Here is a 19,140-nt window from a genome sequence, read left to right on the forward strand (position 1 = left end):
AGACTATTGTTCATGCAAAATTAAATGTAGAGATCAAGATGATAAAAGCATGTTTTGTGTCTTTTTAATGTCAAAAGTGGGTGGCAAACAGTTGCGGCCTTGCTGACCAACAGACCAAGGCTTTGGAATGGAAAAACTGACAGACAGGTTCAGATCAGGTTACAAGTAATTTTAAAACCTCGCATCTTCTGAAACACGAGGAAGAAGCATCCGCTTTGGCTACATACTTACAAAATCCTTTCTGTGAGGTTGTGTGGACTTGTGACCATGTTGTTTGAGTTTCAGAATGTAACCATTGTTTAACAATCAGGAAATAACAGTTTATGACTCTGATTTTGTACATTTTGGTGTTTAAAGAATTTGTCTCTTTCCATTAACTGTTCAGCCATTTCTCCAGGTTTTCCTTTCTTCCTCATGCAAAATCCTTTCCACAGAGTTGTGTGATGTTATGACCATTATGACCATATCTTATTGCTTTTCTTTGACCCCAAAAACCTCAGGAAAGACACCAAAGGTGTTTCTGCAGCTGACCTGGTTGATGAGCTTTTCATCCCATCCTGCAGGGTTGAGGTTTTTTTTCCTCTCCTTTTTCGAGTGTTTCTTGTAAAGCTCCTCTTCGGTTAGTTGTCAGTCATTTAAATTCAGATAAAATGCCGTAATGTGTGGTTAAAATGATGTAGAAATGCCATGACTATGGTTTCCAGTGGAAAAATTGGTGTGTGGCCAACAATCAGCAGTTTCTAGACTGTTAATGGGCATCTAGTCGGATTTCAGGCAAGGCAAGGCAAAAAAAAATTGTGACCTTTTGACCCCTGATGCCTTCGACATGTATTTGCTAATATCTGCTAGACTTCTCTCAAACAAATCTTTTCATGAATATTTCATCAAAATCGATATATTTGTTGCAAAGTTATGATCATTTTAGTTTGCGCTAACCCCAAAAATCGGTCTTCAAATTGACTGATGGCAACCACGTTCATTGGCTGAAAGCTACTCATCTGTAAAGGCTATCACCCATTTTCTTTATCTATAGGCATCACTCTATTAAATAAATATAGTGAGGCTTTGTCCTCCCAGATGGTACCAATATCTGCTCCCATGGACTACGTGTTATTTGAGCCTAACCACAATGAAGTAATCACAAAATTCTGGTTTACTTCTGTGATTTAGTACTCACTGACAACCACACCTGCTCCTAATCCATCATCAATCCCACAACCTCTCATTATCTAACAGGTGACAGATATGTCTACAGGCTATTACATAGGTAAAACAAAGTTACATTTTTGGACTGAACTTGTACAAGTTTGTACATTTTGGGCTTTAATTTAGAAAATGGGAAAAATGGCATAAAATGCGATAGTATCATTCATCCCTTAATTACTCAAATCATTGCGCTTTGCTTTAGTTTGAGATCTGAATTTGGATTTTAAATAAGCCAATGGGTGTGTTGAGAAATGTTGCAAATTTAGTTCTGAATTATATACTCAAATTTATAAATACTCAAAAACAGTGAAATTTGAAAACATTTCTGGTGAGTTTCAACTGTAAACGCCTGTATCTTGTGATGCTACCACAACACTGACCGATCAGACTGACACAACTAATAAGTAAAGACATCAGGGAGTAGGATTTATAGTAAAGATGCATGTTTTCCATGTTTCCTGTCCATTCTGCATAAACGGCGACAACCTGAAATCTTCTTAAACTGTTATTTTAGAGTTAATGAAATGCATATGGAGGTTTTTTTGTCAAAGTGGTTTTCACACCAATTACAAAGTGAGCAATCAGAGATATTTACAAGAATTTATTAGCATGTAATTGTTTTCTTGGATGCTGTTGTGTGTGTATGTGTTTTTTTTTAAATGGTAATACATGACACATTTTTATTCCGACAACACTTTTAAAGCTTACGGAGAATCAATACAACTGACACTTGATTCCCTTGAGTGTGATCCTGGATCAAACTGTAATTGTTGATTTGAACTTGATATAATATTCTAGTGTCCCTTTTAATTAATTTGCATTGTAGGGAGGGAAATTGTTGTTGTAACTCTTTCATATTCTGTTTCCTTCAGACCTTTCGATGGCCCATTGCCAGCAGGCTGGATGGAAATGAAATACTGGAGATCCAAGTGTACAACTACAGCAAACTCTTTTCCAACAGGTAAGGTGTAAAACCTATTTACCACAGCGAAGGGAATTTCCGAATAAACTATTTTGTAATTTATGCCTCTTCCTATCACAGCATGTGAATAATTTAGACGGCCACATGGTGTGTATTATTCAGCTAAATGCTCTTGGACAATAAAGCTGTGTTCCCTGAGAGCTTGTTCTAAAACAACTCAAGTGAGTGGGTAACAGTTGGAAAACCACAGGGCAGGCTGCGAATGAATTTTCCATCACTCACAGAGGAGGTAATGAAATAACATCATATCATCAGTAATAGGTGCATTTGTCACTCTGACCAGATTGCTTTTGAAATCACACTGGATGTTGTCGTGGGTGATGCAAGGATTGCATGTTTATCCCTTCTTATTCTTTAACTACTTGGTATGTTTGATTAGATTTGATTAGATAGAACTTTATTGATCCGTTGGGAAGAGTCCATCAGGGAAACTGAAGTTCCAGCAGCATTGTATAGCAGCGCACACGGTAAGAAGCACACAGAGTATCAGAAGTGAAAGTGAAAAAGAAAAACAATTTTCAATATATATACACAATATAAATACCAGACATACTGATCAATACTGGTTTGCTGGCTACTAGAGGGTTTGGCCAATGATAAACATCAACATTCTGACAAATACAGTTTAATTCATGACTTGTAATATCGGAATTTGACAAATTGAGACCTTCAGTGAGGCAGACAAAAGCCTGAGTGTGTTACTGCTGTTAAAGGGATGTGTGGTATGGCCACAAGTTCCATGTTGGTAAACTCTTCTAGGGGCATGTTTTATTTAATCCTTTAAACTAGGCAAGGTACAAACATTGAACAGTGTTAAAGGCTTGGCCAAAATACAATAATACTGGTAGAAAGAGTAAGCCCATGTCTGCAACACACATTTGAGAAATACTGAATTCTGAGTGATTATATACTGTAGATGATGATGAAGTGATTCCTGTAGAACATCGGGAAGGGCAGGTGTGTGACAAGATTTGCAACATCTGAAACAACATAGTAGAGCAGCTTGAATCTTTGACTGGACTGGGTTGCTTGACGTGAGGACGTTTCGCTTCAAATCGCAGTAGCTTCCTCAGCTAAAATTCTTGCTCTGTTAGTCTGACTTCTGTCTTAACTCTTGTAGAGAAGAACAAACAGAAGCCACAAAAGCTGGAGTTTTAAACCTAACCAGACCTCTCCTACCGAGAAGCAGACTGCTATTGGCTAGTGACTAAATAATTGCTTTAATTAGCACCTATTGTGCTCTAGTTAGCACCCTCCTAATGACAGGGTAGTTGTCCCTCCTAACGATGGGACTGACGCCTCTCCTAACGACTCTCCTGATGACGTGAATGAATCATTACCATGAACAAAAGACTGAAACTGCTTTGACCTGAGTACCCCATTGTAAACAGGGGACAAAGCATGTCTCAGACCCCCTCCCCTGTTAAGGCTGGGTTTCAACTGTTTCACATACAGTGCCTCCTTCACCCCTCTCTCAAACCATTTCTTCTCTCTGGTAAAATTTTAACTTCCTTGTCCTCAAACGTGTGGTTAGTGTCTTTAAGGTGGAGATGAACTGCAGACTGAGGTCTACTGGCACCCTCTCTGCGGTGCTGGTATAGCCTTTTGTGTAACGGCTGCTTAGTCTCACCTATGAAGTGTTCGTTACAGTATTCACAGAAACAATCTGAAACAACAGTGTGAGTAGATATTAAAATAAAAGCTTGACAAAATTGACCAGGACATTGTTTCTCAAAAGCATCTTTAGTTTAAAGTGAGTGTGAAATCTATACGGCCGGGGTGGGCAATAGTGTGACATGCAAGGCCAAGATAGTGCAGATTTTGCTTGCATCTGATTGCCTCCAGAGGAAATCACCTGATGAGGTGGCAGGCTGCAATGAAAGCCTGTAATGGCTTGGCCCTTCATACTGACTCAGCCCAAACCATTATCATGAAGTGGTGTCTGTCTGTCTACCCATGAACCAACCAACCACACCTCTCCTTCCCAATTCCAAAAACAACCAACCAACCAACCAACCCAAATCACAAAACCAACATCAACCTCAATCTGTGAACCAACCAAGCAATCATCTTCTGTTGTGTTCCAAAAACCAAGCAACCAACCTACATGCCAATCCTAAAGCCAACCAATAAAAACAAACAAAACAATCCCAAACCTAACTAACCAACCAAACAATAGACCTCTGCTTTATTTGCAAAACCAAGCAACCAACTCCCACCCCAATCCAACACCAATCAACATAAAACAAACTGCACACAACTCAGCTGACTAACCAAACAAACATAAACCCAAGACAAGACACTGATTACACTATGTAACACAATTTTTGTTCCTGGCTTCTAAGTGTTATATTTCAACTGCTTATGTCTAAAGATAAAAGGAAAAATGACTATATTCAGCACAAACTTTGATTTTATTTTTTATTTTTTTTACGTTCTAGAAAGTTCTAAAAGTTTCTTGAAATTTCTGGATAATTCTGGAAACTTCTAGAAAATTCTGGACAGTTCTAGCAGTTAAAGAATATTCTAGAAGACTACTCAGTAGTAGTGAAGGCGAATTGAGAATATTCTTGAAAACAGACAAATTTCAAAATATCAATGTCCTGATCACAGAAGCAAAGTTTATGTGGAATAACAGCTATTTTCTATGTATGTAAGGCATAACAGGTTAGGAAAACACACTGTGTACCCAGGAACAAAACAAAAATAATAATTTGTTACATAGTGTTATGCCATAAAGGTTACAGAGATAATTTGCTTAAAAGAACATATGAGTTCCTCATGGGCTTTTGATTGAGAAAAATAGCTCACATTAGCATTTACAGCAAAATGCCAGTTATTAAACACATGAATTCAACAACGAGAATAAATAAAAATGAATGTGTATTTTTAACATAGTACATAATGTTCCCCGATTGATGGTGTTTCTCATATTGTTGTTTCTTTCCACACTTTAGTCTTTCCATCACTTTATTAGAGGCTGATCTTGGTCTCATCAGTCCATAACACTTTGTTCCAGAGTTGTTGTAGGAAATCTCTGTCTTTATTAGCAAATTCCAAATGAGTTCTTCAGTTCTTTCTGCTGATCTGTGGTTTACATCTTGTGGTGTGGCCTCTGTATTTTCAATCTTGAAGGCTTCTTTGAGCATTGGACTGTGTTACTGTCACCGCTGTCCTGTGGAAGTCATTGGTGATGTCATTGACTGTGGTTTTGAAGTATCTGTGTGTGTGTACATTATGTACTGTTTGTCCCAGTTATTGATGACGGCACAGGAATGAATGTTTGCAGTACATAAAACCTCGTCGATGATATTTAGAATGGCCATGTCAAGGAAGTAGTTAAACATACACATGTGGTTACTATTAAACTTTAATATGAAGTCATATATCATGTTCGTGCTGATCACATGACCTTAGACCTTGAGTAACTTTAAAAGGTCGAATTCCTATAGATTGGCTTGTTCAATTAATTGGTTTGATAGATATCTAGAGATTCAAAGATACAGCTATGATTACAGGAGAGGTGACGGTCTTGAGGTTAAAGAGGTGTTCTCTTCTTGCATCGACAGCTTTCGCCTCTGTGAGTGGAGTTCTTACAAAAAAATTGCACCACCATTTCTGCGCATTACGTATACCACATTTATGGGCCTTGTGACCTTTCATCTGTGATTTTCACCAGTGTTGCCTCAATAGGTAAAGCTCATATAAACTGTAATGGGCCTTTCACACTGAACACGTCGGAAGCGTCAAAAATCGGTCTAAAAAGCATTATTTTCAATGAGACGCGTTACTTTTTAGATGCATCAGAAGCGTCGCGTCAAAAGCTGAGCTAAAGCGACGCTTCTGACGGGAGCACGCATTGCCGCTTGTCGGCAGGCTGGCGCGGTCAAAGTTCAACCCAGTCCAACTTTTGACGCTCTGAGCTGTGACGTACCTTCGCGCTGTTCAATAGGAACGATGCGTCGGGCCAAAACACGGAAGACTAGTAGCAGAAACCACTGATCTGTACAAAACAGATCGGTTTTTGTGTAGGCTCTCAGTTGTCCAGGTGATTTCCATAGTAGAGAAGCTTGAATCTTCAACTGGACTGGGTTGCTTGACGCGAGGACATTTTGCTTCAAATTGCAGAAGCTTCCTCAGCTAAAATTCTTGCTCTGGTGGTCTGACTTCTGTCTTGACTCTTGTAGAGAAGAATAATCAAGAAGTCACAAAAGCTGGAGTTTTAAACTTAACCAGACCCCTCCTACCGAGAGGCAGACTGCTATAGGCTAGTGACTAAACAATTGCTCTAATTAGCACCTATTGTGCTCTAGTAAGCACCCTCCTAATGAGAGGGCAGCTGTCCCTCCGAATGATGGGACGGACCCTCTCATGATGGCGCCCTTGACGACTCTGCTGATGACGTGAATGACTCATTACCATGAACAAAAGACTGAAACTGCTTTGACCTGAGTACCCCATTGTAAACAGGGGATAAAGCGTGTCTCAGACCCCCTCCCCGGTTAAGGCTGGGTTTCAAACGTTTCACAAAGAATGCCTCCTTCACCCCTCTCTCAAACCATTTCTTCTCTCTGGCTAATATTTTAACTTCCTTGTCCTCAAACGTGTGGTTAGTGTCTTTAAGGTGGAGATGAACTGCAGACTGAGGTCCACTGGCGCCCTCTCTGCAGTGCTGGTATAGCCTTTTGTGTAAAGGTTGCTTAGTCTCACCTATGTAGTGTTCGTTACAGTTTTCCTGACATCTGATAGAATACACTACAAAACAGATCGGTGCAGAAACGTGTGACAGGACTATTCATTTATAGAACAGTTTTCTGAAGAAAAATCCTTGGAAATGTTTTTGTTGTTGTTTGTTACCTCAAAATTTCTGATTATTGTTAAAAAAAAAAAGTTTAGAACACTTGTAATTAAAATAGCTAAATAAATCAATAAATGGTTCTTTATAGAAACTCTCGTTTTGGCCGAACAACTATCCAGATTCTAGATATTCTGTATTAGTACGCGCCCTCGATGTGCTTGATGAATTCCTGCGCAAAAACTAGTTCCCAGATAATTGTGACGTATTCCTGTGACATAAAGAATATATCTCATCTAAATTAATTCTATAACTTACCAGTAATAAAATTATGAAGATAGCTAAAGTTTTTTTTAAGAGTGGCCGTCAGAAATATTTAACAAACTTAAAGTTTAGGAGCAACTTCACATGCTCAAGCACATTGTAAACATTGGCACGATGGAGTTTGATGCGGAAGAGTTCAGAAAGATACGATTTGAATGTTTTGATTACCATTTAGAGGTGGGGATGAAAAACGTGGACTATCTGGGAAGAGACATTCGTTATGTTGTCGCTGCAACGAGCAGCAGCACACTGAGCAGAGTGAAGCAGTCTGATAAAAACTCCTCTCTCTTCCTGTTGTTCTCCCAATCAATGAGTTCTCCTCTGTTCAAACTCCGCCTCCTTCCTCAGTGCTGCTTTATATCATGCGAATTCTGAAGAAATCAGGAGCCTGACTAGCGCTTACTCAAGAATATAGTGTAACATCGGCATCATAACAGAGGAGGGCAGCATTGCGCACACCAGCGTATAGCCTGCCGGAACCCCCTTAGAAGAAGAAGAAGTGCTGCTTTACGTCAGAACTGTTCGACACTCACTGAGGTGAAATGGCGCAGTAAGAAATTCAGCTGGATCGAGAAGCACTTTGCTGTTCGATCTGTCTGGATCTACTGAAGGATCCGGTGACTATTCCTTGTGGACACAATTACTGCATGAACTGCATCAAGAACGTCTGGGATGGAGAGGATCAGAAGAAGATCAGCAGCTGTCCTCAGTGTCGGCAGACTTTCACAGTGAGGCCTGTCCTGGTGAAAAACACCATGTTAGCAGATTTTGTAGAGGAGTTGAAGAAAGTTGGTCTCCAAGCTGCTCCTGTTGATCACTGCTACGCTGGACCTGAAGATGTTTCCTGTGATTTGTGCACTGGGAGAAAACTAAAAGCCTTCAAGTCCTGTCTGGTGTGTTTGGTCTCTTATTGTGAGAAACACCTCCAGGATCACTATGATGTTGCCCCGTTAAAGAAACACAAGCTGGAGGAGCCCTCGAAGAACCTCCTGGAGAACATCTGCAGTCATCACAATGAGGTGATGAAGATGTTCTGTCGTACTGATCAGCAGTGTATCTGCTATTTCTGCTCTGTGGATGAACATAAAGGTCACGACACGGTGTCAGCTGCTGCAGAAAGGACCAAGAGGCAGAGAGAGGTCGAGGTGAGATGACAGCAAATCCAGCAGAGAATCCAGATCAGAGGTGAGGAGGTGAAGGTGCTCCAGCGAGAGGTGGAAGCTATCAGTCACTCTGCTGAAAAAGCAGTGGAGGACAGTGAGCAGATGTTCACAGATCTGATTCGAGTCATTGACAAAAGAAGATCTGATGTGAAGCAGCAGATCAGGTCTCAGCAGAAAATCAAAACGAGTCGAGTCCAAGATCTTCAGGAGAAGCTGGAGCAGGAGATCAGTGATCTGATGAGGAAAGAAGCTGAGCTTCATCAGCTTTCACAATCAGAGGATCACAACCAGTTTCTCCAAAAATACCCCTCACTGACACGCCTCCCTGAAGCTACAGACTCACCCAGAATCCAAACACGTCCTCTGAGGTACTTTGAGGATGTGACGGTGGCCGTGTCAAAGGTCAAAGTCAAGCTACAAGACATTCTGAGTGAGGAACAGATGCAGATCTCACGTGCACAGACTGAAGTGGATGTTTTACTGTCAGAAGCAGAACCAAAAGTCAGAACTGATTTCTTAAAATATTCATGTAAAATCACACTGGATCCAAATACAGCAAACAAACATCTGATATTATCTAAAGAAAACAGAAAAATAAAACATCTGGATCAGGAACAGTCTTATTCTGATCATCCAGACAGATTTACTGGTTGGTTCCAGGTCCTGAGCAGAGAGAGTCTGAGTGGACGTTGTTACTGGGAGGTGAAGTGGAACGGGAAGAGAGTTTATGTTGCAGTTACATACAAGAATATTAAGAGAACAGGACGCGATAAAGAATGTGTATTAGGTAACAATCAGATATCTTGGGGGTTATTTTGTAATGGCAGTAGTTATTTTTTCAGACATAACGGTAAGAACGCTCCAGTCTCAGGCCGTGTGTCGTTCAGACTCGGAGTGTATCTGGATCACAGAGCAGGTCTTCTGTCCTTCTACAGCGTCTCTGAAACCATGAATCTACTCCGCAGAGTCCAGACCACATTCACTCAGCCGCTCCTTTTTGGACTTTGGTTTTATGCTGTTGGAGACACTGTGAGCTCAAATAGAGGAGATAAATTTCAAATCAAAGACTGACGACACCAAACGATACAACACAATTTTTATTTTCACCAGTTTTGCCTCAAAAAATGCAGAACGCGCAACACAAATGGACATTTAAGAAATTTATTGTCCTCACGTTGTGGCAGCTGTCAGCTGAGGAGGCAGAAAGTCTCCAATGACAGCATTAAAGTGTCCCTGCCACACTATGATGTTTTTACATAGTCTTGAAGAATTAAAAAAAAAGCTTTTTCCACATGTTGTCTTTGTTTTTTTGTTTTTTTTTAACCATAAAATTACACTGAACAAAGATTTAGACGTTTCGTTACTCATCTGAGAATTTGAATTTACCGCCTCCGAGTTGACCTACTTTTTCGCTGCGACGGATGTGACGTCATTCGAGTAAATGTGTCGCAGCACGGCTCTTTTTACCAATATTGCAGTAAAAATGTCATGGTGTGGCGGGGACACTTTAAACTTTCCTGATTCGTTGCTGTTTCACACTAATTCATACTTTCACAGTTCATTTTAAAGTTTTTCTAGAAGTGTAAATAGCTGATGTGTGTTGACAAAAGTTATCAGAATGGACCAAGAACTTGTACCAAAGCAACATTTGCCAGCGGGGGATATTTTGCTCTCAGGTCACTCTTGTTTCGTTTGTTTGTGTCCTTTTTCCTGAGAGTCCGTTGCTTTTTCTGATGTGCTCTTTGCTGAGGTCACCTGACACTTAAAGAATGTAGTCGGGGCTGAGAGAGATTATTTTTTTCAGTTTGTTTTAGGTTGTGTTGATGTTTCTTTTGTTCTTGTTTTCTTGTGAACACTTGCTTCACTCTTCAAAGGGTCACTTTGTGAGGATCTGGACCCCATATCTCCAGTTTTTGAACTCATCAGAGGCTTTTGTACATTCGAGTATTACTCTGGATTAGCTTTTGGACTCCACTTTTTGGACCTTAATTTTTGAACTGTTCAGTGTTTTGTTGGATATGAGCCTTTATAACTTACTGTGCTGAGATCTTTTTTTGTGTGTTTGTTTCTTTGTTGATGTCTCGTCATAAAAACATCATCAGTTTAATAAAAGCATCTATAAATTTAAAAAAAGTTGCACATTGCAGTTCCTCCTTTCAAGGCTGGACAAACCTTTAACTCCTTTAGACTCATCACTGTTGTCTTGGTGGCTTCCCTCATTTGTGTACTTCTTGCAATCACTCAATATTTGAGAACTTCCTTCAGACAAATTTACCACATGGTGTCATACTGTTTTGTAAATCCTTGATCCATGAATATATTTTATTAGAGCATATAAAAGCTACTCAGAAAGATCCAAACAGGTTATAAAGACAAAGATAGGACATACAAAGTATTAGAGAACATTTTGTAAAGGGGATGAAAAACTGTAAACCATAATTCTCTCAGGCCCAAATCTGTCTCTGTTATAGTTGGGTGAAAAACTAAAAAAAACCACACTGTTTGTTTGCCACTTTTTCAGGCAACATGTAAAACTGCCTGATTATTTACACTACAACTTTTAAAAGCAAAATGTTAACTGTTTTATCAAATCGTATTGTAAATTCTCTCACTCACAACGGCGGTACAGAGCTCATGCTAATGTTAGCACGTTAACTTCATGTGACACAAGACCTTTTTATGCTAATGTTAGCATGCTATCATCATGTGTGACACTTGTAACTTTTCAAGGCATGTGAATAATTAATTGACCAAATTAGTTGTGAATCACATCCTTAAGACGCTCTGCTGAACATATTCCCTCATGGGAAATGATTAAAAAAATGTCTTAAAGTATATTATAATAAAATACCATCAGTGGTTACAGTGTGTGTTTACTTCCTGCACAGTAAACCGACACCTACACAGCAAAAGCAGAAGTTCAGAATTCAAACCCACAGTGTTGTTTTTAACACAAAGTGTGTGTACGTTCCTGCAGGGCGGTGTGTCCAAGTGGTTTGTGCACCTGCTTCTCAAACAAAAGGTTCCTGGTTCAAGACCACCTGTCATCATTCTCCATATAATTTGGAGTTGTACCAGAAAGGAAATCTGGTGTCAAACATCAGACCTGCTTGTAGTGATCCCGAGCAAAAAGGGAGAAGCCAAGAGATATTATGAACACTGATCAGACTTTAATCATTTTTCAACTCTGCCAGAGTTCGAATAACTCTGAGTATTAAACTATTAACTCATTTAAAAAGTGTTAATTGAAAAAGCGTACAGCTGTGGCGCCAACGCACAAAGTTGACATGGAGTTCCTCGAATCACTGAATCCAAACAGACATGAAATTTCAACTGAGCATTTGTTTTATCGTTCAGACATCAACTCTTAATTTTATGTTTTAACAAGAACTTCAGTCACCTTTTCTCAGACTAAAATATCAAACAGTTAAAATCCTATTTGATTGTGTATCTGTCGGGGATTTGCACCTTCTGTGTAAACGTGCACGTGCATATCAACACATGCAGCAAGTTTTGACCTTCGCTCTGATTTAAACCAGTAAACTGTCGCTCTTCTTCCTGGAATGAAACAGTCTTAAAAACTCCTCCCTCTTCTTGCTTTTCTCCCAATCAGTGAGTTCTCCTCTGTTCAAACTCCGCCTCCTTCCTCAGTGCTGCTTTTTGTCAGAACACAAAGTGAAACTGTTCAACGTTCACTGAGGTAAAATGGCGCAGGAAAGAATTCAGCTGGACCGAGAAGCACTTTGCTGTTCCATCTGTCTGGATCTACTGAAGGATCCGGTGACTATTCCCTGTGGACACAGTTACTGCATGAACTGCATCAAGAACGTCTGGGATGGAGAGGATCAGAAGAACATCAGCAGCTGTCCTCAGTGTCGGCAGACTTTCACAGTGAGGCCTGTCCTGGTGAAAAACACCATGTTAGCACATGTAGTGGAGGAGCTGAAGAAAGTTGGTCTCCAAGCTGCTCCTGCTGATCACTGCTACGCTGGACCTGAAGATGTTTCCTGTGATTTGTGCACTGGGAGAAAACTAAAAGCCTTCAAGTTCTGTCTGGTGTGTTTGGTCTCTTATTGTGAGAAACACCTCCAGCCTCACTATGATGTCGCCCCGTTAAAGCAACACAAGCTGGTTGAGCCCTCGAAGAACCTCCTGGAGAACATCTGCAGTCATCACAACGAGGTGATGAAGATGTTCTGTCGTACTCATCAGCAGTGTATCTGTTATCTCTGCTCTGTGGATGAACATAAAGGTCACGACACGGTGTCAGCTGCTGCAGAAAGGACCAAGAGGCAGAGAGAGGTCGAGGTGAGACGACAGTAAATCCAGCAGAGAATCCAGATCAGAGGTGAGGAGGTGAAGGTGCTCCAGCGAGAGGTGGAGGCCATCAGTCACTCTGCTGAAAAAGCAGTGGAGGACAGTGAGCAGATGTTCACAGATCTGATCCAACTCATTGACAAAAGAAGATCTGATGTGAAGCAGCAGATCAGGTCTCAGCAGAAAATCAAAACTAGTCGAGTCCAAGATCTTCAGGAGAAGCTGGAGCAGGAGATCAGTGATCTGGGGAGGAAAGAAGCTGAGCTTCATCAGCTTTCACAGTCAGAGGATCACAACCAGTTTCTCCAAAAATACCCCTCACTGATACGCCTCCCTGAAGCTACAGACTCACCCAGAATCCAAACACGTCCTCTGAGGTACTTTGAGGATGTGACTACGGCTGTGCACTGACTGAAGTGGATGTTTTACTGTCAGAAGCAGAACCAAAACTCAGAACTGATTTCTTAAAATATTCATGTGAAATCACACTGGATCCAAATACAGCAAACAAACATCTGATATTATCTGAAGAAAACAGAAAAATAAAACGTGTGATTCAGGAACAGTCTTATTCTGATCATCCAGATAGATTTACTGATTGGTCTCAGGTCCTGAGCAGAGAGAGTCTGAGTGGACGTTGTTACTGGGAGGTGCAGTGGAACGGGAAGAGAGTTTATGTTGCAGTTACATACAAGAATATTAAGAGAACAGGACCTGAGAGAGAATGTGGATTTGGTAACAATCAGATATCCTGGGTGTTATATTATTATGACGGTCGTTATTATTTCAGACATAACAGTATCCAGACTCCAGTCTCAGGTCGTGTGTCGTTAAGACTCGGAGTGTATCTGGATCACAGAGCAGGTCTTTTGTCCTTCTACAGCGTCTCTGAAACCATGACTCTCCTCCACAGAGTCCAGACCACATTCACTCAGCCGCTCCATGTTGGATTTAGGATTAATTATCATGGAGTCACTGCTGAGATCTGTGAGCTCAAATAGAGGAAATAAATTTCAAATCAAAGACTGATGACACCAAACGATACAACACAATTTTTATTTTTATTTTCACCAGTTTTGCCTCAAAAATGCACAATGAAATATGATGTCATCAGCTGCAGTTTTATTTCAGAAATTTTATTGTCGTTTTCACATTGTGGCAGCTGTCAGCTGAGGAGGCAGAAAGTCTCCAACAACATCATTAAACTTTCCTGATTCATTGCTGTTTCACACTAATTCATACTTATATACTTTCATAGTTAATTTGACAGTTTTTCTAGAAGTGCAAATGGCTGATGTGTGTTGGCAAAACAAATGTCATTAGAATGTTATAACTTGTCCCAAAGCAACATTTGCCAGTGGGGGATATTTTGCTCTCAGGTCACTCTTGTTTTGTTTTTTGTGTCCTTTTTTCCTGAGAGTCTGTTGCTTTTTCTGATGTGCTCCTCGCTGAGGTCACCTGACAGTTAAAGAATGCAGTCGGGGCTGAGAGAAATTTTTTTTCAGTTTGTTTTACGTTGTGTTGATGTTCCCTTTCTTTTTTGTGTGTGAAAGTGAGCATTGTGTGGCTCTGACAGACTGTTCGATCGACTCACATATTTGCTGCAAGGAAGAATATTTTCATGTCCTGGATCAATGATCAGCCTCCTACTAAAGCTAATTAATAATACAATAACATGCAGTTGTCATGCGGTATGCATTTTCTGAGTCCCTCTGTCCATGCCCAGTCGCACAAAATGACAGATATTCGTGCAAATATCTGTCATTTTGGGTGACTGGGCATGGACGGAGGGACTCAGAAAATGCATACTGCATGACAACTGCATGTTATTTTCATTATCACTTACTGAGATACACAACACGTGGAATCACATTAACAATATTTAATGTCATTTCAAAATGCACAACAACGAGCAAACGCATACATAAAAAGTTGTCTCACTTTAATTTTTGTCGTGTTGGCTGGTACCGCGCTGCTCTCCAAATTCGCCAAGGCGTCCTCATCAAGCTGGCTGCTTTGGCTGCTGTTCATTGTCAGACTATCCATGAAAAAATCATCGGTAATATCCATATTGGGACCAACACACACTTCTCGCCTTTTCATCTTTTCATCTGCGAACAGTTCTTGGGCTGAGCGCGCAATGGAACACTTGCTTCACTCTTCAAAGGGACACTTTGTGAGGATCTCGACCCCATATCTCCAGTTTTTGAACTCTTCAGAGGCTTCAGTATGTTCGAGTATGATTCTTGACAAACTTTTGGACTCCACTTTTTGCACCTTATTTCTTTTTAACTGTTCAATTTTTTATTGGATATAAGCCTTTTTAACATGCTGTGTGAGATTTTTTTGTTTCTTTGTTGATGTCTCGTCATAAAAAGTAAAAAATAAAAACCCTTCAGCTCAATAAATGTGTCTATAATTTTAAAAAGTTGCACAATGCAGTTTCTCCATTCAAGCTTGGACAAGCCTATAACTCCTTTCGATTCATCACTGTTGTCTTGGTGGCTTCCCTCACTTGTGTCCTTCTTGCAGTCACTCAATTTTTGAGAATCTCTTTCTTCAGACAGATTTACCCCATGGTGCCAAACTGTTTTGTAAATCCTTGATCCATGAATATATTTTATTAGAGCATATAAAAGATCCAAACAGATTATAAAGACAAAGACAGGACATACAATGTATTAGAGAACATTTTGTAAAGGGGATGAAAAAGTGTAAACCATAATACTCTCAGGCCCAAATCTGTCTCACACTGTTTGCCAGATTTTCAGGCAACATGTAAAACTGCCTCAAGATTTACACTATGATTTTAAAAACAAAATTTTCACTGTTTTGTCAAATCACATTATAACTCCTCTCACAACAGTTTCAGAGCTCATGCTAATGTTAGCACGTTAACTTCACTTCTTGTGACACGTGACTTTTTATGCTAATGTTAGCATGCAATCATCACGTTATGTGACACTTGTAACTTTTCAAGGCGCATCAATGATTAATTGACCAAATTCGTTGTGATCACGTCTTTAAGATGCTCTGCTGAACACATTCCCTCATGGGAAATGATTATAAAAGTATAATAAAATACCATCAGTGATTATGTGTTTACTTTCTGCACAGTAAACCGACACCTACACAGCAAAAGCAGAATTTCAGAATTCAAACCCACAGTGTTGTTTTTAACACAAAGTGTGTGTACGTTCCTGTAGGGCAGTGTGTCCAAGTGGTTTGTGCAACTGCTTCTCAAACAAAAGGTTCCTGGTTCAAGACCACCTGTCATCATTCTCCATATAATTTGGAGTTGTACCAGAAAGGAAATCTGGTGTCAAACATCAGACCTGCTTGTAGTGATCCCGAGCAAAAAGGGAGAAGCCAAGAGATATTATGAACACTGATCAGACTTTAATCATTTTTCAACACTGCCAGAGTTGGAATAACTCTGAGTATTAAACCATTAACTCAATGAAAAAGTATTAATTGAAAAAGTGTCAGAGAATGGACACAATGGACAATTTAACACTGGTGATTTTACTGTGCATGAGTACAGTGGACCCAGAAAGTATTCACAGTGCTGCACTTTTTCCATATTTTATTTTACAGCCCTATTCCAAAATGGATGAAATTCCTTTTCTTTTTTCTCAAATTTCTGCACGCAATACCCCATAATGGCAATGTGATGAAAGTTCTTTTTTTGGGGTGGGGGTGATTTTTGCAGATTTATTAAAAAAAAAGAAAACAAACAAAATACATATCAGATGCACATAAATATTCACAGCCTTTGCCATGAAGCTCAAAATTGAGCTCAGGTGCATCTTGTTTCCACTGATCATCCTTGAGATGTGCCTACAGTTTAATTGGAATCCACCTGTGGTAAATTTGGGGCTTTGGACTTGATTTGGAGAAGCACACACCTGTCTACATATTAGGTCCCACAGTTGACAGTACATGTCAGAGCACAGTCAGTGGAAGACGTTCAGATCCACCAGGACTCTTCCTAGAGCTGGCCGCCCTTCTTCTGAGCGATCGGGGAGAAGGGCCTTTGTCAGTGAGGTCACCGAGTACCCAATGGTAACTCTGTCAGAGCTCCACCATTCCTCTGTGGTGAGAGGAGAACCTTCCAGAAGGACAACCATCTCTGCAGCAATCCACCAATCAGGCCTGTATGGTAGAGTGGCCAGACAGAAGCCACTGCTTAGTAAAAGACACATGGCAGCCCACCTGGAGTTTGCCAAAAGACACCTGAAGGACTCTCAGACCATGAGAAACAAAATTCTCTGGTCTGATGAGACAAAGACTGAACTCTTTGGTGTGAATGCCAAACGTTATGCTTGGAGGAAACCAGGCACCATCCCTACAGTGAAGCCTGGTGGTGGCAGCATCATGCTGTGGGGATGTTTTTCAGCAGCAGGAACTGGGAGATGAACCAAACAAACATAAACCCAAAACAAGACACTAATTATAATATAAAGGTTACAGAAGTAATTTGTTTAAAAGAACATGAGTTCCTCATTTTACTTATTTTAACTGGGTTTTTTTCTTCAGGAAAATAGCTCACATTAACATTTACAGCAAAAAGCCATTTATGGTGTTTCTCATATTGTTGTTTCTTTCCACACTTTAGTCTTTCCATCACTTTATTAGAGGCTGATCTTGGTCTCATCAGTCCATAACACTTTGTTGCAGAGTTGTTGTAGGAAATCTCTGTCTTTATTAGCAAATTCCAAACTGGTTCTTCAGTTCTTGCTGCTAATCTGTGGTTTACATGTTGTGGTGTGGCCTCTGTATTTCTAATCTCAAAGGCTTCTTTGAGCACCAGACTGTGTTACTGTCACCACTGTCCTGTGGAAGTCATTGGTGATGTCATTGACTGTGGTTTTGAAGTTTTCCTTCATAAATTCATAAAATGTTTCAATCATGAGGTCGTCTTGTCTTCTTTGGTCAACCTCTCTTCTTCAGGACATTGCAAGTTGGGGTACTGGTCATGTCCAGTTTCCATGTAACAGTTCTGATTATTTTTGCTCTTTTGTCACTTTGACAGTAACTTACCTTATCTTATTACGACTGCTTGAGTCTTGATGTTGGCTTGTCGTTTTTATTGGTCTTCATGATGAGAGCTCGTCCTTTTTTACAAGAGCTGAAGTTTTTAGGTAGAAAATCCCAGTCTAAAACTACGAGTTCACATTCAAAGATGATTAATATTTAAACAACTAATCTGAAAGGACATAACTGGGTCACAAATACCATCCCTTTGTCACACATCCCAATATATCTGCTTACCTATGAATTGGGCAGGCTGAAGCAAAATGTGTCCTTATCTGTGTGTACATCATGTACTGTTTGTCCCAGTGATTGATGACGACACAGGAATGAATGTTTGCAGCACATAAAACCTCTTGTGTTGTTTACCACTGATACGCTGATGATATTTAGAATGGCTATCTCAAGGAAGTAGTTAAACATACACCTGTGGTTACTATTAAACTTTAATATGAAGTCATAGATCATGTTCGTGCTGATCACATGACCTTAGACCTTGAGCAGACAAGAGAGGTGACAGTCTCGAGGTTAAAGAGGTGTGCTTGTAACATGTATAACCTTGATTTGTCATATAGCCTTTGACCTTTGGGTGACATTAAAAGGTCAAATTCTTTTAAAATAGACAGTTCAAGGAATTGGTTAAAGATATAACTGTGGATACAGGGAAGGTGATGATAAGGTTACAGAGGAAGCTTGATGACCAGACAAAATGGGAATAAACCGTCTTTTCTTGCATCGACAGCTTTCGTCTCTGTGAGTGGAGCTCTTACAAAAATTGCATCACCGTCTCTGCTCTTTACGTACACCACATTTACGGGCCTTGTGATCTTTCATCTGTGATTTTCACCACTTTTGCCTCAAAAAATGCACAACGAAATATGTCATATTTCAATAGATAAAGCTCATATAAACTGTAAGAGTACAATCGGTTATGACTCCTGTCAGGTTTGTGCTCGGCTAGACATACAAGAAAAAAACAGACAGAGAGACGACATGTCTTTAGTGAGCTTTGCAAAGGAGAGACACAGCAGAGGCTGGCAGCCTCGTGCAGTTCTCTGACTGTGACCTCTGTCATCTCTTGTAGGGCTCGGGTGATGGCACCTCCGACAGCTGTGTTGTCCGGGATAATAGTGCAGCACGCTGTGCCCACCAAAGCACACACTCCACCGGAGGGTGCGGTCAGCTGATCAAGAACCATACGGTTTTGTAGTACCATCAGTCGCAGGGCCCTAATTTCCTCGGTGGTTGCGTTGGCCATCTCAAGTGTGGAGTTCATGAACTGCAGAAACTTCCAGCGGGTGAACTCAATTTCTAGAGCT

At 40.3% G+C, this 19,140-nt stretch overlaps 1 protein-coding gene and 2 pseudogenes across 1 annotated transcript in view; all 3 read left to right on the top strand.

Annotated features, from left to right (window-relative positions):
* otofa (otoferlin a) overlaps positions 1-19,140 on the top strand; it is a 243,711-nt gene that overhangs the window by 32,034 nt on the left and 192,537 nt on the right. Inside the window, exon 3 of the mRNA XM_034161625.1 lies at positions 2,079-2,167. Coding sequence (XP_034017516.1) covers positions 2,079-2,167 — 89 coding nt within the window. The remainder of the gene's footprint in view (positions 1-2,078; positions 2,168-19,140) is intronic.
* On the top strand, positions 7,850-9,541 carry LOC117503004 (annotated as a pseudogene).
* LOC117502586 lies at positions 12,112-14,522 on the top strand (annotated as a pseudogene).

This window comes from Thalassophryne amazonica, chromosome 21 (assembly GCF_902500255.1).
Source record: "Thalassophryne amazonica chromosome 21, fThaAma1.1, whole genome shotgun sequence".
NCBI classification, from domain to species: Eukaryota; Metazoa; Chordata; class Actinopteri; order Batrachoidiformes; family Batrachoididae; genus Thalassophryne; species Thalassophryne amazonica.